We start from the raw sequence: 22,675 nt of genomic DNA, 5'->3' as shown, positions 1-22,675 counted from the left end.
CTGCTATGACAACAACACAAAAGCTAGTTAAAAATGCATTGCTATCATGGTTTTAAGGCTGAAAAAGTATGAGTCTCATTGTAAATAGTGAATTTTACCCACCAAGTAAAAGAACCCAGTGACAGAGAAACCCGCAAAACAGCCATTACACAAAACATGCCTCTTTTGCATGCAGAATTTTATGATACAATGGATGCCACAACGATTGCTAGGGAAGGAAATAAATGATTTTTCTTCAGCATTTCTTGGACTCCGTCCGCACCAATTCCCATTCACTCACACACACACAAGCAGAAATAACAATCAGTGTGGGTCCCTAGACTCAGCACTGTGAGGTGGAAAAAGCCCAAGTCTAATTCTCTCTTAATAGCACACAAAGAAAAACACATACGAGGAACAATCTTGGTGCCACAAACACACACACACACCCTCAAACTGACACCTAAATGGAGTAGATTGGATTCTGGCTGCACCTCTACGATAAAGAAAGACAGGCTGATTGTCTATGTTATTTGGCATTGGTTAATTAAAGCCTTTCAGCGTCAAAGCTAACAGGACAGCAAGCTCTAATTGAAATGAAACCGGCTGTAGAAGCTCTTTGATGATAAACATAAAAACCTCAGGAACTTATGGATGACATATTTAATGAAAAGTGAACGAAGGGGCATTGGGAGTATAGGCTATAGGCAGAGTTTCGATTATTACGTCAGTCAGCGCGCTTTCAATTTACAGGCAAGACCTCTTTTTCAGTTGTTTGAAGACAACATCTGTGGTGAGGCTGTAAAAAAAAAAACATTTATATTATTTGAAGATTATCTCTCCATTCCCATTGTGTCTGCTTCAGCAGTAGCCTAATGAGTTCATTAAAACATGCAGAAATCTTATGATGTCAAACCATGTCTCTGTTTTCCTGCCGACAGAAATGAAGGCGTGTTTAGGGATCCGACTGGAGCATCTTCCAAATGTGCTTCCCAGTCTTTTCGCTGTGACTTTGCATTGGGAGTAGAAAATAAGAGTAAATGGCATTGAAGTTTAACATTGAGCTCTATGTGCTGTCATAACTGTGGCACTCTGTTCTTAGTCTGCTCTGGTGTCCTTTGCTTTCCACACTCATGACCTGCTGGAATTTATGAGCGCTACACCTGCAGTAAGGAAAGCAAATATGGACTACAGTATATTTATCAGTACAGTATGATTAATCGTTAAAAGATTGCAATCTCGATTCAAACACCCACGTGACCTCATTCCTAAATGTGTTGACAAAATCACAACGGAACATCAAATCTGTGTGTCTGACCCAGAGAGAGCCGTTACCATAAGAAACAGCTTCACAAACAGTTTGTTTAACCACACAGTAACGTTATTTCTGTGTTACACATATTTAAATGATCACAGAAGTACTGGGATAAATGTTTAAAGTTTAGATATAAAGACTGATGTCTATGGCAGCAATCAAAATAGAGCAAATCACCTTTTCGGTGTATGAATGGGTGAATGTGAGGCAATGTGTAAAGCGCTTTGGTGGCCATTGGGTCTGTGAAAGTGCTATATAAATGCAGTCCATTTTGAAAGTAACTTGGCCCTTTAAATAACGATTGTTTAAATTACATTGCTCCGCCAGTAAGTGGCTACAAGTGCCTGTTAAAAATATAGGCTATTTGTCAATCATTCAGTCAAGATATTCGTTAAAAAAAAGGCGATTCATCCAGTAATGAAACAAGTGAAGTATTTATGATTCATTCAAACCAATTTTTTATTTTTATTTTAAATTTTACAAATTAATTTATAATTTTAAATAGACTGCAGCAATTTACATTTTGTCAGAACCTCTGGTAAATGTTATTTTGTTTAGTTGTCTGCTCAGAATCGTGGGAGAATTGTGATTGAGAATTGTGAAAAAAAAATGTGATTCACAATGTATCCAGAATCGTGCAGCTCTAATATAAAACATGTTCAAAAGGTTAAATGGCATGAGTCAATAGGTGTAATATTCCAGGCACATAGGCTACTGCAAATAATAAAAGCCTGATTATACTACTGGAGAGTCTCCAGAAATGTCTAAAAAACACATTAACAACCCAAAATACCGCAGTTGTAAAGATGGATTGAGACTGCAGAGATCAAAAGGAAGGAAGTAGTTATCGACACCTTTTTTTCATTATTTCCTCTATTTCTTCCACTCAGAGACAGTGTTGGCTGCAGTAACAGACAAGTGCAGGAAAGAATGCCTATTTGTCATGACAACCTAATTCACAGGCATTTGAGAGTCGCTTCACAAGCCATCAGTGTCAGAACACGCTCTGCCTTTAACAGATCCAAGTGAAAAATCCCTTTCTCCTTCTCTCCATCTCAGTCTCTCATTCTATCCTCAACTTCTGTCACAATGGCCAAAAAAAGCATTTCTCAAGCATCTCTGTGGCATTATTTTTCTCCTGCTGGTTTTCCAAATTGCTTCTAAATAACAATGAAACCGAAAGTAAAAGGATACGGACATTTAAACATACTTTCTTTCTCTTCTGCAAAAATAGACAAAAAAATATTGATGGCTCATGTTGCACTATACAGCTTTGAACAGACTAGGAAATAAAAATCACACCCCATGTGTGAATATACCAACTTCACTACTAAGTGTGGACATGAGATGCCGTAAGTCACATGACAATGCCAACAAGGCGGATGTGCAGTAGAATGTCCAAATATTCATATACACATTCATACCACATGTATGTACCAAACTGTCACAAACCAAGTTGTCCATCAAATTTCAAAAGGAGGAACCATGTAAAGGTGAATAAGTTCTATACATTTTCATCAAATGCAGTAAAAATTCACAATTAACGTAACTTAAGCCAATTGGCTATTTAAAAAGCCCCCCCCACAAAATCATCACTGGTATAAAAATGATGCAGTTTACCTTTAAAATGAGTGCTATAAGCTGAGGGAAAGCATGTAAAAATGGAATATAAAGAATGGCCGTAGGAAACACAGAATGAGAAAAAGGAGCTAGGGTCTCTGCAGATGGAGATGGGAGGAGAAAGGCTTGAGGAGATTGAGGGATGATCTGTGAGCAGAGAAGAGGAGAAAAGCTGAGTCCTTCAGGGTCCACTGCACCTCTAGTGAAAGTGGCCACCGGTTCAAATTAGAAACCATGTGGTGACAAGTGTGAGAAAATCTCATTAACTCTCCATCCGCCCAGAGAACTGATTCATCTGTCTTTACATGGTTCCTTTCGGCAAGCCTGGATTACAGCGATTCTCCCGTGTGCCATTCAGCACTTGAGTTCGTTCACTGTAGTGCAGGATACAGGACGCTTTGGCAAGAGGAACTGGGTTGGGACCAAACATGTGTGTGAATAACATAATCATGCAGCGCGACATCAAATGTCTTGTCTTTCATGACCGTGAAATCAGGAGACGATTAAGAAATGAGCAAAAGGCAATTAGTTGAAATGCGTGTAATTCAACAGCATTCACTGCATGGATAGTATCTGTCAAAAATAAGCCCCTTAATCGTAATCCATTCGTAGACTACAGATAGGATGACACGGATCCCTCATTATAAAGCCCAGGGCTTTTTAATGGCAGCCAAAACTATCAAACGTGCCACACGCATGCAGGATTTGTTCACACTTTACAGTGTTCATTTACATTGCTTTGTAATTGTTTATGACATGTCAAGCAATGTGTTGTGAATGTGATATACTCATTTAAAACTATTTCAAAACAACCTACCTATAATTCTTGCATTGTTACGTGAAGGTTTTTGCGACTTTACATAAATTGAGAGACTAATTTGAATATTTTACTGTGAGAAATGTCTAGGCTATGTATCATATTGCAGGAGTAGCCTACTTCCGTGAACCAAAAGCATACAATTATTCTCAGTACAAAATGTTTGATGTTGAATAACACATGCTTCTACATAATTCATTATATTCATAAATGTATTTACACTGCAAAAAAATCTATTATACTACAGAAGCACTTAAGTGAACTGAAATCATACAAGTATGCGTTTAACTAAATGTTCGCATAAAATCTCACATGCAGTGAATGCTTGGTGTTGAAAAACACTTCTGCACGTGCATTATATAGCATGTAGCAAGCGTTTGTAATGCAAAGTGTTGCTCAAGGGTTTGTACTGATTTGTTCATCGCAAGAAAAAAGCATGTGTCGAGTCATATATGATCGTTTCTTGCTTGTATTTGATATTAGCACATTAGATCAGCTTTAACTGATGAGACTACATTTTTTTTCTGCATGTTCCGCTGCCTGGAGCATCCGAGCCGAGCATGTTTTGTTGCATCCCTCAGCATCCTTCAGGCTTGTGAGAAACAACCACCAACACTTTATCAACAGTCAGAGAGCAATTTAACCAAAAAAAAAAAAAAAAAAAAAAAGAACATTGTGAGTTCCATAAAAGCAAGTCTATTCCACCTTTTATTTTATTGATGACGGCTCGTGCACTGGCAACAGTTGAAATGCGACATACACGTTTAAGTATCCATATACTTCAGTGCACTTCATTTATAAGATAAGTTTATAGGATAAAAGGAAGCATTACGTACCTTTCCAGGGATTTACAATCTCTCAGCAAGTCTGCGAGTCCCGTTATTTCGCATCGTCACCTTTAGACCGGCAGCGAATTCCACAAAAGCCGCCTCACCTGCTTCACCAGCAGCTCTATAGGCAACGGAGGATGAATTAAAAACGGAGATGCTGTAAAGGTCAGATACTGCGAATGGCCAGTGACTCTCTCCGGCAGGTGTTATAGTCCGTGAAGAGAAATGAGAGTGCGGCTGTCACTCCTGCCCGTCCCTCTCGCGGACCTGTCAGCGCGAGCCACCCGCTCTCACGAGCCAAACCCCGGAGAAACAAACGCGCCTCGCTGTAACTTTTCCCGTAACCACCGCGCGGCGCTGTTGTCTCCATAATAATGAAGGTTTGACTCTCGGTGAACTCTTTCTGCGTTGTCACATCTCGAGACATCTTTCACTTGATTTGTTGTTCACTAACGGACGTCATGTCGTCAACTAATATCAGTCAGCCACAGCCTGCCTATCTATCCATGTTGTTCATTAAAAAGTACGGAATAATATATTTACGGGTAAAATAAAGAGTTAAACTGCTTTTGGGGTCACGGAATATTCAGGTGACTTGTCACAAACAGTGGCTCGAGGCGAAGGGCTCTTAAAACCGGCTGCCAAAATACTTTTTTATATATATAAATGACGCGTCCACACATGTTTGAAGGTCCCCGCGCAAAACTGACGTCATCGACGCACTTCCGCTGCACATTTATTTTACTGTTTATTTATTTTACTTTAAAAATATTTTTTGTTTGTTTTATTTTTCTTAATGTTATTTAATTATATTTAAAACAAAACACTGTCCCTCATAGGCTTGGTTTCAAAGGTAGCCGCGATTATGACCAATATCTACACAGTGTGAAATTACCTGCTGCAAATTCTCAGATAAATGTAATAAATATATATTTTTGTAATGTACCCTTTTCATATTGAAATGAAACCTCCAAACGCTCAAGTTTGATTATTTTACTTTTGTTAAATGCATTTTTATTGTGTTTTAATGTCATTTGAATTTATACAATTATTTTAAATGTCATCTTGTCTACTCTTCATCTTTACTCAAATTTTACTTTTTGAAGAGAGCACATATTTATCACTTTTGCCTAATAAATGGAGCAATGCTAAGATGAGTGATGGTGTTGTTAGGTAGGCTACATAACAAATGTTCAACCCTTTGCTAGAAATTGCTAATCCCAGACTTTGATCTGTGTGAGTGACCACCACATACAGTCTGATATAAATCTCTAAGATGTTATATTGTGTGGCACCACAAGGCTGTGCCGTTCTCCTGTTTAATTCATCGAGCCAGCGTTTCTGCGTTGCCATGATGATTTGGTTGCTGTGTACTAGTCTGAGAAGGAAATCCACACAGGAATACAGAATGCCATGAAACGTTATTCATACAGATCCCACACTAATTTAAACTGATCCAAATAAACCCTGTGTCACTTCCAAAACTCCACATCATTAGCAAATACATGCACAGTTTGTGACACAGGCTGTTATAATGAGATGCCTGACTGAGCTCTAGAGCCTCTGCAAACACATACATCTTTTTTTTAAGTAGTTTAATTTAGCAACTTTACACCTTCACCATGTGTGTGTGAGTGAGGCGCATGTGTGATTGATTGCCTGACAACCATCTCTGTCATCTCCAGCTGCATCAGTCATCATCCAATCATAAAGCAACAGGTTTCATTGATACCCAATGGGCACAAAGAGTTTAAGATTGCTTGATTGATGTTGTTGTTGTTGTTTTACTTAAATATTGAACATAAAAACTATATAAAATATGTCAGTAATGCATAACCAGAGGTTAATCCACATAAAAATGTAGTCCCTCAAAAGTACTAAAATTATAAGTGTATTATTGAAAATAGTTTTTAATTATTTCTGACAAACTGATGCATTTCTCCATGATTCATGACAATCATTTAAAAAAGTAAATTTTCAGTTGATTATGAAGAAAAGGTGAGTGAAGCAATCCAACTCTTGTCTAATTTCATTTAAACTTTATTGACATAAAATATCAATGCAAAGCAAAACTTTATACTTCAAACTTCAATGAGCATAAAAACAAAACTCAACTTTCATTGGCTAAACAGAAAAAACTAAAACAAACAAAAAAACAAGCTTTATTTTCAGATTTCTACGTTTAATGATCATTGTGTTCCTCTGAGATGCATGATGGATATTCAAGTACATCTTCTGACGGATCCATCACTACAGATGACCCACAGCCTCCCGACATCGTAGGTCACATGTTTGTGGCCAAAGGGACAGACGACAATCCTTTGCCATCCTGTGCCAGCGGGATTTGATTGAGAGACCCCGAGTCTAAAACAGATAAGAATGACAGTTTCAAATAACAAAAAAGTATTATTGAATTTTACTGTTGTTCATTTTTTAGAAGGTTTCTTAAAACAAGCTTTCTATTTCCAGCTCACCTTTGCATCAAAGACCCCTGAGAGTCCACACCATAGACGCTGCCATCAGTTGCTACTTCAACCATAGACAGAGTTCCATTAACAATCTCCGAAAAAGCCGACCCATTACAAGAAGAACCCGTCACATTCTGAGAAACACAACAAGATACAAACAACTCAATTGAATAAAACTGTGTACTTATTTTTATTTTTATTCAAGCCCTTCCACTCTGGATTTTACTCTTACCCTTTTAAGGAAGACATTATCTGTAAAGTTCACCCCCCAGCAGCTGTACGGGCCACAGCTGTAGTACTTCAGCCTTCCTCCTGTGAGTTGTGTCCAAGCAGCATTTGCAGGTGGCCCATTGTTGTTAGTATCCTTGTTAATGCAGAAGACGTCTTCTATCGGGTTAACACCTGCAACAATCTCACTTCCAGCATCCACCTGCTTTAAACCTCCTGACACTAAAATAAAGAGATTGAAGGGAGAAGTCAGACAATATGGACAGATAATATAAACTGCATTCAGCATTTTGAGCCTATTTTATTTTATTTTTTTACCTGGAATCTGCCTGAAGCTTCCGCTCTGAAACTTGAAGACGGTGTTTGTTGGACTCACTCCAAACTGTCCAGCCGGTCCAATGGTAATGTGCTTCAGTGATGCCCTTATTCTTGTAAAACTGTTTCCCAAAAATAGGAAGACTTCACTGTCATTGTTGACTCCACCCACTGAGCCTAATCCAGCATCAATCTGCGTCAGGGTACCAGGAATCACTTCACAGTCCAAAGCTATGGAGATATTTGGGTTGGGTTGTTATTTGAATTATTCTGCAATTGTTAGTATCATGATATGATTCTGAATCCCCAAACACACAATCACCGTTTACCTCGAGTATAAAGAATCTGGCAGCTGAAGAGTAGCAGGATGCACTGACAAGCTTTCATCGTGCTGCAACACAGAGTATTTGTCTCTTCATATACACAAACAGAAATCGAATGTCCATGATGTTAAGTCTTCTGAAATTCTGAAGGAACAAATAAACTAGAATACAATTTTGTTTGAATTGAAACCAACCTTTTCTTGATCTTAGACGTGTCAGCTGGTTCAGTCCTCTTCTCACAACCACAATGTTTGGAGATGCTGGTGAATGACTGCTAGGTTGGCTTTTATAGCTGTAGTTTGTTTCCTGGTCAGGCAAGGACAACCCCTGATGTACAGAATTATGCAGTGGATCAAGATCTGCTGCTGGGTGGAGTAGAATTTGGGCAGAACTCTTATGTCACTTTTCTTATGAACTTGCAATGGTTATTTACTTGAATGCTTTTGTCTCCATACGTGCACACATATGCCGTCATGCCATTGTCACATTCCTATGATGCAATTGGAATTTTTTATGTGTTTGGTAAGAACACGTTATGCTTAAAACCTGGTACAAGGTTGTTTAACATAAATTGAATGTAAACCTCAATTAAAACCCAACAATAAAATAAAAACCTTGCCTTCTGCGGTACCGTCATTCTAAACTAACGTAATGCAATTTAACAAGGATTGCAATGAAATGACATAACTGAATTCATAAAGCATCAGAAAAGACTTTTAAATACCCTGATAATTTTCAGGGTATTTAAAAGAAGAAATATCGAGGAAAGGATTGGAGCCCCTTCCACACCCCCGTCATTGAGACCTCCAGTCCCTGCTGATCCCGTCCAGTGTCTGGTCTCCTTCGTCACCATGGGTCCTGCTCAGCTGTCCCGCCCAGCGCCAAGTCTGTTTCGTCGACCAAGTCTCCTTCATTAATGGCCCCGCCTAGCCTCCCCCTCCCTCCTATTCCATCGACTCCAGACAGATCCTCGGCCCCGTCTCGTCTCCTCTGGCTCCACCTTGGACCTCCGAGCCCATTATTTCACCTCGGCCCGTCGACTGGTCAGCTCCACCATGGTTTCTTGATCCCTCGGCTCCTCCTGGGACTGTCGTCCTTCCTGCTCCACCAGACTCCCTTGTCCCTCCGGCTCCACCGGACTCCCTTGTCCCTCCGGCTCCGCCTTGGTCAGTCGCCACTCTGCCTCTGCAACGGACATCCGGGCCTTTGGCTGAGCCTCATCCCTCCACCTATTCGGTTTCCTCGGGGACCTCCTTTCCTCTTCAGTCCTCACTCACACCAGTAACATGACCATTTTAAGTTACATGTATGAATTAGCTTACTAAAATATTTCAAGTTAAGAGAAAGCATACAATTATTTCATTATATAACTACTATTATGAAAATAAAACAGGTTAAGAAAATTATTTTGAAAGAACAACATAGAAAAACATTTCCTTATGTATATGCATTCCTTAAATGTTTTTGGGGGCGGCAGGTTCATGCAGGTTGTCTACAAAGCGGAAGGTTGGTGGTTCAATCCCCGGTTCCACCTGACCAAGTGTCGAGGTGTCCATGAGCAAGACACCTAACCCCAGCTGCTCCCGAAGAGCTGGATGGCGCCTTGCATGGCTGACACCGCCGTTGGTGTATGAATAAATGAGTGAGTGAATGTGAGGCAATATGTAAAGTGCTTTGGTGGCCATTGGGTCTGTGAAAGCGCTATATAAATGCAGTCCATTTAAATAACACCAACAATGTGTTAAGGAAATCAATTATTTTATTCAGCAAGCATTAAACTGATCAAAAGTGACACTTTTACATTGTAACATGGATTATGGTTTCAACAAAAATATTAAGCACCACAAATGTTTTCAAAATTCATAATAAGAAAAATCAACATATCTGAATGATCATGTGAAGACTGGAGTAATGGCTGCTGGTGTGTGTGTGTGTGTTGGGGGGGGGGGTGCATCAGCCTTACAACATTACATTACATTTCACCAAATTAAAATAGAAATTTTATAACAATTTGTATCACATTTTTTCCCCATTTCACTCATCTAATGGTTGGCTATTATATATAAGATCGAATCAGTGACGCATGAAAAAAATATGTCAACATTTATTTAGTTCTAATGGGTTTTTAGATATTATTTACTGTATCCAAGTTACTTAAAAATATGAATTTTAAAGGGATAGTTCACTTTAAAATGAAAAATCTGTCATCATATACTCACCCTCAAGTTGTTTCAAACCTGTGTGAATTTCTTTCTTCTGCTGAACACAAAGGAAGATATGTTGAAGAATGTCAGTAACCAAACAGTTAACTGGTCCCATTGACTCCCATCCATAGTATGAAAAGAAAAATACTAAGGAAGTCAATGGGACCTGTTTTAAATGTTTGGTTACTGACAGTTTTTTAAATATCTTCCTTTGTGTTCAGCAGAAGAAAGAAATTCATACAGGTTTGAAACAACTTGAGGGTGAGTAAATGATGACAGAATTTTCATTTTAAAGTAACTATCCCTGTAATGTTGTACAGTCATTCATGTATAGTGTTTGCGCACCACAGAGTAAACATTTGTTTTCCATACTCAATGTTTTGCAACATGTTAGCAAAATCAACGGTTCCAACAAACTGTTCAAAAGTGTCTGCCACCTCAACAGCCGTTGCCTGGCACATGGAACAATATGAAAACGTGCAGCATGTAAAGTAAATATGTGAAATAAATAAGAAATCAATTAAATTACACCGCTAAATACACAATCATAAAGCCATGTTCATTGCTCATTTAAAATGCTTCTTTAAGACTCTAAAAAAAAAAAGACACCAAACAAGTTCAGTGGCATTTTTGTGTCAAGTGGCTCTTCTAAAATCATGTTCTGTACATAAACACAAAAATTATCTGTCAACAGTTGTTCACACCCCTTGTCAGACTCACATTGGGGCATTGGCTTCGGGATAATGGTTGGCGCTGTCGTCACAGGCTGCTTCCTCACGCGGGGCTGACGCTCTCCGTCTGTGGGGGGCTCGGGCGAAATCTCCACAGTGCAGGGTGATGGTGGACTGGGCTCTGTGTCTGGCTGTGATACGGATCAGGGGTGGACTCTCTCCAGACAAATACTGTATCAGAATCGCATCCTTCCAGATGAGTCCTTGCATGTCTGGGAGTGTGGGAGGTCTACTTGATGGTTGTAGTTCACCCTGATCCAATACAGTAATTTGATGGTTTCATTATCATACGGTGAATGAATGGCAATGTGGCAGAATTGATGGGAGATTGAGGCCTACGTTGCAAACTCTGCGGCATAACGAAAGTCCCAAAGATGAAGACTAGTCAAGTTCCAATATGAAAAAATTTAATGAGAACATCAAGACAGAGTAATCCAACACGAGTAACACGGTGTACCAAACACAAACAGCAACCGACAAAGACCTGAGGAACCGAAGGAACTTAAGCACTAAAGCAAACAAGGTCATTGACGACTTACAGCTGAACTGAAATAACTAATATCAATAGCCATAGCGACTAAAGAGTGTCATGAAAATAAACAAAGGAAAACAGGAACTAATGAATACAAAGTAAAAGTCCATGAAAACAAAGTACCGTGACACATACAGGTATACATTTCTTTTTGCTTGATTATTAAATTGCTTAATTAAAGTGCATACATGCTAGTTTCAATGACAGAGTTCAATATCAATATTTTCATCTTACTACTGGAGGTCCCTGTTTGCTAAGTTTCAAATAGTTATAAAACAGCAAGCTCAAATTATGCAAAAGCGCAAGCCCTTCTGGTGCATTCAGTGTCCGAATTCACTCACTCATTTTCATTCACTCCTTCCAGTGGACTATATTAGTGGAGCAATGTAGGGAATCGTGAATGAGGGTTTAGGGGGCGATTTCGAACACAGCCTGTGTTTTCTTTTCATTTCTTTTCTTGTACAGCCTGTGCCAATGCGACTGGATTGAGGGAAAGTGAAACGAGGACTTGGTGACGGGTCAGCAGAATGTGAAAAGAATGTGAAAGCATGCAAGTAATTATTACATTACATAAGTATTATGCAAGTACAAGGTTATTTCCATGTTTTTCATGTTGTTTCCTTGTTTTAAAATAACACTAAACACGCTTCTGATCTGGTCTGTTCTTCCAGTACTCACCTGTTCATTACACAACTGCCCACATTGCAGAAAATGTAGGTGGTGTCTGTGTCTCTGTCTCTCTCTCTCAGTTATTATTTTATTCAGCAAGCATTAAATTGATTAAAAGTTACACTTTTACATTGTAGCATGCATCATGGTTTCAACGAAAATATTAAGAACTGTTTTTAAAATTCATAATAAGGAATGTTTCCTGAGCACAAAAATCAGAATGATTTCTGAAGGATCATGTGAAGACAGCCTTTCCATCACAAGAATAAATTATAATTTAACAAATTAAAATAGAAACACTTTTGAATTGTAATAATATTTCACTTTCTTGCTATTTTTACTTTTTTGATCAAATAAATGCAGCCATTAGGGACTTCTTTCAAAAACATTTTTTAAATCTTACCTATAATAAAGCCTTTGAATAGTGTAACACATATTTTTTTATAGTTTGCTATTTCGTATAAGATTGAATCATTGACACATGAAATAATATATCAACTTTTATTGTTCTTTTATTCTAATGGTTTTTATGTATTAGATACTGTAAAATATCCAAGTTACATAAGAATATGATTTTTAATGCTGTATAGTACTTCATGTAGGCCTATAGCGTTTGCGCACCACAGATTAAAGATTTGTTTTCCAAACTCAATGTTTTGCAACATGTTAGCAAAATCAACGTGTCTGTCAACGTGTCTGCCACCTCAACAGCCATTGCCTGGCACACTCTACACGAAACAATATGAAAACGTGCAGCATGTGAAGTGAACACGTGAAAAAAAATAAAGTGAAAGAACTACAGATGAAATTACACAACTAAATAGGTAACCATCAAGCCCATGTCCATTACTCATGTAAAAGAGTTTTAAATATGACACCAAACAAGCTCAGTGGCATTTTTGTGTCGTGTGTTCTTGTAAGATCATGTTTAATTGATGTACTTTACAGAAACACAAAAAGTATCTGTCAACAGGTTTTTTTTTTTTTTTTTTTTTTTTTTTTTTTAAGAAGAATCAAGATTGATCATCTGGACTAAACCTTTACCTGTAAAGGGTTTGTATGAGAACAGAACTGGTTGGCGCAATTTTCATTTAAATTATAACTTTACAGATTTTCATGTTAATGTTTACTCGTTCTCCGGGTTACCTGGACCGAGAAATTCACGTTTAGCCTATTTGTCAGCAAAAGTCAGCTGGATGATGCAAAACACCACCATTGTAACTAAATGTTTTCCTACTAAGGCGGTGTATGACTCTGGTTAAGCGTATACATTACTGGTGTTGAAAATGTCTTACCTATTTGACAAAAGGGAAGAAAACAGCATTTTTTCTCTCTCTAGTCAGGGTGCACATTTTTAAAAAAAAAAAAACTCTTTTTATTGAATTCCTCCTGCCACATACCCCCACTGTTCAACTCATTTCCATAACACTTTTCAGCTCTTTTGCAGTGTTTTCAACCACATGTTTGTTTTAGGTTTCAGACAATTAAAGGACAAGTTCGGTATCTGATGAAATAGAACGGTTAAGATTAAAATTTGGACACATGCTGCTGTCCCGAGAATTTTCGGTTGAATTTCCTTTAAACACACAAGTACTAGCAAAACATTTTCTAGTTTGTAAAATACACACTGATGTCTATGGCGGCAATAACAATCCATTCAATTATAATTTGACTGTGTGTTTTATTCATATCAGTCATACATTGTGTATAGGTAATACAGTTCACTCTATTCTTCTCCCAGTTCACCGGCCACATGTATATCAGGAAAAATGGATGAATTTAGGCTACTTGTTGTAAATCCGCATGAAAAAGTAGCAATGTGAAAGCTGTCATGCGGGCCGGGTGCGCACCGGGGAATACCGAACCGGGGATTACTTGAAGGAGGTGGTCCGAGTTCGGTTGTACTTGAACTGTCATTTTAAGCTTCACATGTTCTTACCAAACACATAAAAAATTCCAATTGCATCATAGGAATGTGACTATATGGCATATGTGTGCACGTATGGAAACAAAAGCATTCAAGTAAATAGCCATTGCAAGTTCATAAGAAAAGTGACATAAGAGTTCTGCCCAAATTCTGCTCCACCCAGCAGCAGATCTTGATCCACTGCATAATTCTGTACATCAGGGGTTGTCCTTGCCTGACCAGGAAACAAACTACAGCTATAAAAGCCAACCTAGCAGTCATTCACCAGCATCTCCAAACATTGTGGTTGTGAGAAGAGGACTGAACCAGCTGACACGTCTAAGATCAAGAAAAGGTTGGTTTCAATTCAAACAAAATAGTTATTCTGGTTTATTTGTTCCTTCAGAATTTAAGAAGACTTAACATCATGGACATTTGATTTCTGTTTATGTTTATGAAGAGACAAATACTCTGTGTTGCAGCACGATGAAAGCTTGTCAGTGCATCCTGCTACTCTTCAGCTGCCAGATTCTTTATACTCGAGGTAAACGGTGAATGTGTGTTTGGGGATTCAGAATCATATCATGATACTAACAATTGCAGAATAATTTAAATAACAACCCAACCCAAATATTTCCATAGCTTTAGACTGTGAAGTGATTCCTGGTACCCTGAAGCAGATTGATGCTGGATTGGGCTTGGTGGGTGGAGTCAACAATGACAATGAAGCTTTCCTATTTCTGGGAAACAGTTTTACGAGAATAAATGCATCACTGAAGCACATTACTGTTGGACCTGCGGGACAGTTAGGAGTGAGTCCAGCAAACATCGTCTTCAAGTTTCTGAGCGGAATCTTCAGGCCGATTCAAGGTAAAAAAATAATTAAATTAAAAAATTAAGCTCAAGATGATGAATGCAGATTTTCATTTCTGTCCATATTTTGTCTGACTTTTTCCTTCAATCTCGTTTTACTGTCAGGAGGTTTAAAGCAGGTGGATGCTGGAAGTGAGATTGTTGCAGGTGTTAGTCCAATAGACGACATCTTCTGCTTTAATAAGGATACTAACAGCAATGGGCCATCTGGAATTATTCCTTGGACACAAATCACAGGAAGGCTGAAGTACTACAGCTGTGGCCCGTACAGCTGTTGGGGGGTGAACTCTCAAGAGAATGTGCTCCTCAAAAGGGTAAGAGTGGAAGAGTTTGAACAAAAAGGAAAAACCTGAGGATTAATCAGTTTTAGTCAAGTGAGTTGTTTGTATCTTGTGTTTCTCAGAATGTGACGGGTTCTGCCTGTGCTGGGTCAGCTTTTTGGGATGTTATTAATGGAACTCTGTCTATGGTCGAAGTAGCAACTGATGGCAGCGTCTATGGCGTCGACTATCAGGGGTCTTTGAAGCAAAGGTGAGCTGAAAATGGCACTGAAAGCTTGTTTTGTTTAATAAAACTGTTAAATATGAGCAAAGAATGATTTTCATTTATTAGAAACCATTGTCTTATCACTTGTCTTTTATAGAGTCGGAGTCTCTCTATCAAATCCCGCTGGCACAGTATGGCAAACGATTGATGTCTGTCCCTTTGGCCACAAACATGTGACCTTCGATTTGGGGAGGCTGTGGGTCATCTGTAGTGATGGATCCATCAGAAGATGTACTTGAATGTCCATCATGCATCTCAGAGGAACACAATGATCATTAAGTAGACATCTGAAAATAAAGCTTGTTTGTACTTTATTTTTATTTTTTTCTGTTTCTTTCCTTTGCTGTTTAGCCAATGAAAGTTGAGTTTTGTTTTATGTTTATTAAAGTTTGACATATAAAGTAGTTTAGCATTATATTGTGTCAATAAAGGTTAAATTAAATTGTACAAAAAATCTGTTTTTTTCTTTATAATCAGTTGATCACTGGAAAAAAACGAATTTTGAAATAAGTGACGTGTCATGGAGAAATGTATTAAATTCATTTTCAGCTTGTCAGAAAGAACTGAAAATTGTTTGCAACAATGGTAACCTTGAAATGTTGTCTGATCTAAGTTGATTGAGAACAACTGAACTGAAACAATTTTTGTGCACATTCGTTATGAATGAAACGATGTGCATTACGATTGGATGATGAGTGATGCAGCTGGAGATGACAGAGATGGTTGCCAGGCAATCAATCATATTTCCATGTTAGAAAGTTGCAAATTACTTGAAAATTTTATTTGAAACTGCTTTAATCAGAGCTCAGTACTGAGGCAGCTCATTATAGGGAACAATTCAAATTAACAATTCAAAAGAAACTAGATCTACATGAAGTGACAAATATTTTTGTGAAGAAACCACAAAATCCTAAGATTAAACAACAGTAACAACCACTACAAGATTAAGCAAAATAAGTAAAATAAAAAGCAATATAATATAAATAATTACATTGTTAAATGACACATAATAAATGATTATATGATTAAATGGAATAATTAAATGATTATACAGTGTGATTATAAATGAATAAATCAGCAAAAACAAAGAAAATAAAACAACATTTATGGTTGCTACACACTCACACTTTGCTATTAAAGGGATAGTTCACCAAAAATGAAAATTATGTCATTAATTGCTCATCTTCATGTCGTTCCAAACCCTTCAGAATCTCATCTCTGTAACACAAATTAATATTTTTTTAATGAAACCTGAGAGATTTCGGTCCCTCCTTTAACAGCCTATGCAGCTACCAGTTTCAAGCTCCAGAAAGGTATAAAGACATCATAAAACGACATGAAGGTGAGTAGTTAAGGACATAATTTTTGGGAGAACAATCCCTTTAAGAACCCTAAAATCCTATTATGCATTTGTGGAGATTAGAGAAGCATTTGAAGCTTTAATTGGCAATATTGTAGACACAACAAAGAAAGTCAAAAGGCTTAGGAAACGTAAAACGATTTACAATCTATTCAAATATATATGAAAACAATGAAAGAAATTCATAGATCCTTTGTTTTATTTATTTTGTGTAAGTCCTTGTGTAAGTTTCTTGTGGGAATGTAAAATGAATTTAAATCATTTTAAAAAAGTAATCAGTATAAGTTTTCAAATATGTTCAATCTGGGATTTCAAACTCAATTCCTTCCTGGCCCACATCAGTGTTATGTGTAGCCTCAAAAGGGCTGAATGAAAATCTACGACCGATTATGTTACTCATTAATTCAGAAGTGGCTCTTATCCGGACTATTAACTTGCTGCCTCCAAAGCATCATAGATATAACAGAATAGAATCCATCCTATTCCTATTTCCATGGCAACTCCAAGGCACTTCAAATAATAATAACCATTTAAAGACATAAAATAATGGAAAAATTGGGGAGAATATTTACTGAATACAATAAATGAAAAAGCTGTATAATAAGTACTTGTACAACTTTTACAGTGCTATTTTTTACTCTGTGCCCCTTCTAAAGTCAGTCCACTGGCTTTAACAGTCATCCGTTCCCTTTTTCGTTCTTAACCACATTTCACAACCCATCAGCAACATGCCAACATCTACAGTTGTGTCATATGTTAGAAATAATGAGGCTTGATGTTAAAAATATATGTTGTTAACATATATCAGAAATATTTAGAAAAAAACAAATGGCAAAATCTCCAAACTGTAAAAAATCTCCAAACTGTAAAAAAAAGCGGTAAACTACTGGCAGCTGTGGTTGCCAGTAACATACTGTAAAAATATGGTGTGTTACTGTTTTAAATGCTGTAATGCAATATGCTGTTAAATTAGTTTTATAATGTAGCTGACAAAACGGCATTTAGCTATTCATTTAAAAAACAGTAACACACCGTATTTTTACGGTATGATGCTGGCAACCACAGCTTTTACAGGATTATTTTTTACAGTGCAGTTCTCGATGGGTTACGACGTTTAACCACTGCGTAAAGCTGAGAGGAGTCTGCTAACAGCTCTTTCTCGGATTCATTTGACTCGCTTTGTTCAGTAACCACATCTGCTCTCACAATCACCTGAGCCTCTATTGCTCTTGAAGACTCAACCATTGAGCTCTCTGCCTTTGCCACTCCTACAGAACAACGTCGGCCCGCAGTGTAGTCAGCATGAAGTGAGGAGGCGCTCCCGAACTCTCGTGACTCAGCTGTAAAGTCAACGGAGGAGTAAATTAAGGATTCTGGATTTTCAGTTCCAGTAGAAGACATCACGACATGATTGGCATAAACAGACTCCGCTTCGTTCTCATGTGGAACAGCCTAAAAAATGAACAGGGTTGAATCAGTGATTGAAAGCTCTGTCTGTGTAAATTGTTCAGCAGTTTGTGTACTTTCTTAGGTTGGTAAAAAAAGTGTATTTACGTTTGTTTACAACTTTAGGTTTTTGTGTAATGAATAAATAGTTTGTGTGATTTTTTTTGGTGTCATTTGTAACTCACATCACTGGTCGAAATGCTTCTTGTAGCACCTTCACTTCTAGTCTGCAGTCTGCTTTTTCTGAAAAGAATGTGTTCATGTTTATAATATCAGTTATATAGCATCACAGATAGCAAAACCATACTGGCTTTTATAATAAAATCAACTTGTGCAGTGACCCCCAAAAAGTATTTAGTACCTAAGCCACACTTAATGTCTGAATGTCCATTATATTGCAGGTACAAAACGACAAAGCAAGTGGCAACTGCAAACAAATGATGTAAGAGCTTTCCTCAAAACTAACTTCTCTAAGCCAACCTGGGTCAAAGTGTTTTTTAGTGGATGTGTAAAGTAACCATTCTGTCATTCATCATATTAGTACGTTTTAAAAAGTATTTTTTGAGTTTATTGTGAATTTTATATCTGCTTCTAATCATTTAAATGTACATTTTTCAAATGTTTGTGAAATGTTTTGCTTGTCCTATTTTATTTTTAACAAATCCTTCTTGGTTTGATATTTTGTTATATAATGCAATAACATTCATACTTTTTATTTTATTTTGCTTAGATCTATTAATTTGTTTAAACATACATTATGTCAAAATAAGATTCATACAAACCATGATGTGAATACATAATTTCTATAATGAACATGTTTGTAATTTCTAAATTAAAATACATGTTGATTTTTTTGCGGAGCAGAAAGTGCCCAAAATGAGTGGCAAAACCATGCATTAATAATTTTAAAAATCTTTTTACTTAAAAAAGAGTTACAATTAAGGTGTCTAAACTCCCCTATTCCTAATTAGTGTAAGGAAACATGTTATTACTTTTTACTTGGTCACATGACATTTTTGGAGTCATTAGATGTAAACTTTTGGCATTAAGGTTTTTTTTTTTTTTTTCTTAGGTTTATCATATTGTTCTTGGAATAAAGTTGTATTTAAATATTTCGGTCCCCATAACTGAATAAATCACCATCTGCACCATATGTCAGAAAAGCATGTGAGCTTATATAAAATAAAATCCATCTCATTATCAGATGTTGAGTCTGTTCTGTGACAATGATATTTTCTTGGAATTGCTCAGTTTATTTTTTATGGTTGTTCTGCTACGGTTCTAACCTTATATGTGTGGTTCACCTACCGTACACAGACACAGGTAATGGCACAGAACACAATGACCAGCACAGCCGCAACAGCAACTCCAGTCATCACAGAGGAAAGATTCAAACCTAAAGAAGAATAAAGGAGTGTTTGGAAAACCACTGATGATCCACTGATTTAATTCAACAAGGGCCAGAGTCATATCGTATCTGCGTACGCATATATTTGTGTTCTATGGGATGAATCACAGAACTGAAACTCACTTGTAAGAGGGGGAGGCAGTTGAAGCAGTTTTCTTGCAGTGCCACGAGTGTTGTTACCGACACACTGCAGACTGGATGTGTGTGTGAGTGACTGATGTAGAGTGATGGAGCTCCTCAAGCCTGTGCTGTTCAATTGCTCTTCACTGATGAACGTGTTTGAAGAGTTACTGACAGGACGTCCAGACAGAAGCCACTCCAGTTCAGGAGAGGGATTCCCATCAACCTCACAGAAACACACAGTTACATCAGTTCTGTTACAGCCGGAGGAGGGAGAGATTTTAGGGGCATCTGAAAGAGAAAAAGAGAATGATATATAGATTTATGGGCGTCTTCTGGAGGAGAAAAGAACTGATGCCACAAAAACATCCTACACTGAACATGTAATGTGATGTTGTCCTGTGCTGTTGTGTTCTTGTCCTGTAGCTGGTAGGTTATAGTGCAGGTGAAAGTGACTCTGTGGTGACGGTGAGTAGCAGTGAAGTTCAGATCAGAGATGAGGAGCTCCTGTTGTCTGCTGCTCTCACTGAGGGGGATTCTGGGAGTGAAGCTCCATGTGAGAGTTGGTGGAGGAGAGGAGCAGAGAGTCTCAGCAGAGCAGCGCAGACTCACAGAGCTCCCCTCCAACACCTCCTCCTGATCCGGATCCTTATACAGCTTCACTGTGGGTTTGGGGGGAGACTCTGAAAGACACACAAATACAAGATCAAGTAAAGTGACAATAATGGCATGACAAATACATTTAAAATATTCATTTAACATACTTATATATAAAAAATGACTCAAATCACTCACCAATGACATTTACAGTGGAGGGGTTGTCTTTGTAGGTTTGTTTCAGAACACCACTCTCAATCCTGAAGTAATATTTACCATTATGATTTGAACTAATATTATAAAAAATAGTGGTGCAGTTCTTCTCCTGTAATTTTCCAGTTATTTCCCCTTTAAAGTAATTAGGATTGGGATCTTTAGAGTTAAAAACTTTATGCTTATTCACATCACGTCCATCTTTGAGCCAAAATCCTATAGCAGCACTCTCAGTGAGGTGTTTGTCAAGTATTTCCGCAATCTCAAATGTGCACTTTATAATCACACAGGATCCACTGAGAGCTTCAATCTTCTCTGGCAGACTGATGCTTGAATCTCCAAAGCAAACACCTACAACACACACATGATGAAAAGCGTTCAGACACCAGCAGAAACAAACACTGAAGCATTCAGACAGACACACACATTTATTATGCAAAATGGTACAAACAAAATGTATATATGTTTCCATTACAAAACATTCATTTGCATTATAGAGTCCTTGTTAAAAGGGTAAACATACGCAAATAGCAGCAACAGTGAAATAAAATATTCAACTGCAATCTAATTTAAATAGTAATCATATTTTAAGCAATCTTTAAAAAATAACAGTTTTTCAACAGTTTTTAAATGTTCTTAAGTTTCGGTAAGTAAACTATCTGAAGCACCATAACACATAGACAGAATAATATTTAGCACTTGAAATCACACTCTTGAAAAGAAACCACACCTTGCAGCAGAAAATAGAAAATAATGATGTCCTCTGCCTTGTTCATCTCTTCATTAACAGACGCTCAGTCCAGCAAGGAAACACACACTTGTAAATCTTCACAAATGACAAAAATAAACTCATGGAAATGATAAATTCAACCGCACTAAGGAATGTAAACTGATCATTTTTGTAATTATACTGAAAAACCAGATATTTATGAACTCATTGTAAGTGTCCAGCAGCTCAATAAACACTTCTGGAAAAAAAAAACATCTAAAACAGAAGAAGAGTTCAAGACTTGCCAGAGATGAGAAAAAATTGTTTTCCTAAATGCAGAAGGACACCAAGTTCAGTATTGTGGCGCCTACCGATGATTTGAGACTGAGTGAAAGTGACCAGTGTGAACACAATACACTGACTGCTAGTGAACAACTTCCTCAATCATCATCAACATACATCCTGTTCACAGACAGAGCAACCTTAAATAGTATAGAGTACCTTCCTTTTAAAGTGGAAGATCATATCATTCATTTAGTAAACTGATTAAACTTCAGATTTTGAACTTTAAGACACATTCAGTTGCTGTCATTTCCAGTAATAAAAGATACATGACATCAGTTTCCTGCTCAGAATTCACATAAGAGCGTAATTTAAGTGGTAATGGTAGAATCTGCATTGCCGTATATTAGCTCATCAGCAGCAGCCTTTTAAAATCATTTGAAATGTAGACATGAACTGGCTGTTTACATTCTTTCTACTATATCAACTTAATTGTGCAGAAACAACTAAAGTAAGCCATTACTGAATTCCCTAAAAAAATAATATCTCTTATATTTTAACAAAAGCATATTCTGTGGCATCAAGACAGGACTGGGGATCTTCTTGCGATGTTTTCCAAATAAAGCTGTGTTGAAAAAGTGCATTGGTGAAATCAATAAACTAAGACAAATGTTCAGTTCTCTGCTGTTTGGAGTCAGTAGGACATATAGAGATGTTCACTGTTGATTGGTATTCATATTCTCTACTTGCTGCCATACAACTTACAACTTCCCCCAAGATCTGCGCTACAGCTCTGAACCCCCACCGGTGATTTACTGACACCGCTGACTGAACATGGATGGTTTGCTACAAAGTGGCATTCTGTCAGCATTTAAATTTTTAGATGTATTTACAATATGTTGCTCAGATGAGAAAATGCAGCACTGTGCTGTGATATTATAACTATTTAGAGTTATATAAAGGGTGGGAAAAATAATAAGCTTCTGCTTCATCCCGCTCCTTTTTGAACATATTGTAATTATTGTTATAATACTTTATAAATATTTTTTATTTTATTTTTTTGGTATGTTGCAACATACTTATTATATTTTTATATTTTATTTTATTTGTATCTTTTTTTGTTGTACGGAATAAGTAAATAAATACTTTTTTGTTTTTTTAAATCCACAAAATATGACAAAAAC

At 37.3% G+C, this 22,675-nt stretch overlaps 3 protein-coding genes across 5 annotated transcripts; 1 reads left to right on the top strand and 2 right to left on the bottom strand.

The window, feature by feature from the left end:
- Nucleotides 1–6,460: 6,460 nt before the first annotated feature.
- LOC307004108 (fish-egg lectin-like) lies at nt 6,461–8,223 on the bottom strand. Its single transcript, XM_079623058.1, has 6 exons — nt 8,090–8,223; nt 7,902–7,963; nt 7,576–7,803; nt 7,262–7,479; nt 7,036–7,163; nt 6,461–6,925 (listed from the first exon to the last, which is right to left on the bottom strand). Exons 2-6 carry the CDS (start codon nt 7,957–7,959, stop codon nt 6,784–6,786), a joined length of 774 nt encoding a protein of 257 aa, XP_079479184.1. The 5' UTR covers nt 7,960–7,963; nt 8,090–8,223; the 3' UTR covers nt 6,461–6,783.
- A 5,963-nt stretch (nt 8,224–14,186) lies between these two features.
- Nucleotides 14,187–15,949, top strand: LOC307004392 (fish-egg lectin-like). 3 transcript variants are annotated; one of them, XM_079623539.1, is made up of 6 exons: nt 14,187–14,292; nt 14,420–14,481; nt 14,580–14,807; nt 14,916–15,124; nt 15,214–15,341; nt 15,454–15,949. In XM_079623539.1, the coding sequence occupies exons 2-6, from the start codon at nt 14,424–14,426 to the stop codon at nt 15,593–15,595; spliced, it is 765 nt and encodes a 254-aa protein (XP_079479665.1). In that variant the 5' UTR covers nt 14,187–14,292; nt 14,420–14,423; the 3' UTR covers nt 15,596–15,949. The 3 variants fall into 3 exon arrangements, with proteins under 3 accessions (XP_079479665.1, XP_079479667.1, XP_079479666.1); XM_079623540.1 differs by having other exon boundaries at nt 14,227–14,292; nt 14,398–14,481; XM_079623541.1 differs by lacking the exon at nt 15,454–15,949 and having other exon boundaries at nt 14,195–14,292; nt 15,214–15,360.
- A 205-nt stretch (nt 15,950–16,154) lies between these two features.
- On the bottom strand, nt 16,155–21,499 carry LOC307004374 (uncharacterized protein). Its single transcript, XM_079623520.1, has 7 exons — nt 21,231–21,499; nt 20,486–20,851; nt 20,065–20,373; nt 19,694–19,981; nt 19,471–19,558; nt 18,348–18,405; nt 16,155–18,168 (listed from the first exon to the last, which is right to left on the bottom strand). Exons 1-7 carry the CDS (start codon nt 21,274–21,276, stop codon nt 17,800–17,802), a joined length of 1,524 nt encoding a protein of 507 aa, XP_079479646.1. The 5' UTR covers nt 21,277–21,499; the 3' UTR covers nt 16,155–17,799.
- Between the last annotated feature and the right edge of the window lie 1,176 nt (nt 21,500–22,675).

Source organism: Phoxinus phoxinus (genome assembly GCF_949152265.1).
Source record: "Phoxinus phoxinus genome assembly, chromosome: 9".
In the NCBI taxonomy this organism is placed as follows: domain Eukaryota; kingdom Metazoa; phylum Chordata; class Actinopteri; order Cypriniformes; family Leuciscidae; genus Phoxinus; species Phoxinus phoxinus.
The sequence above is the reverse complement of the archived record's forward strand: the minus strand, read 5'-3'. Positions and strand labels throughout refer to the sequence as shown.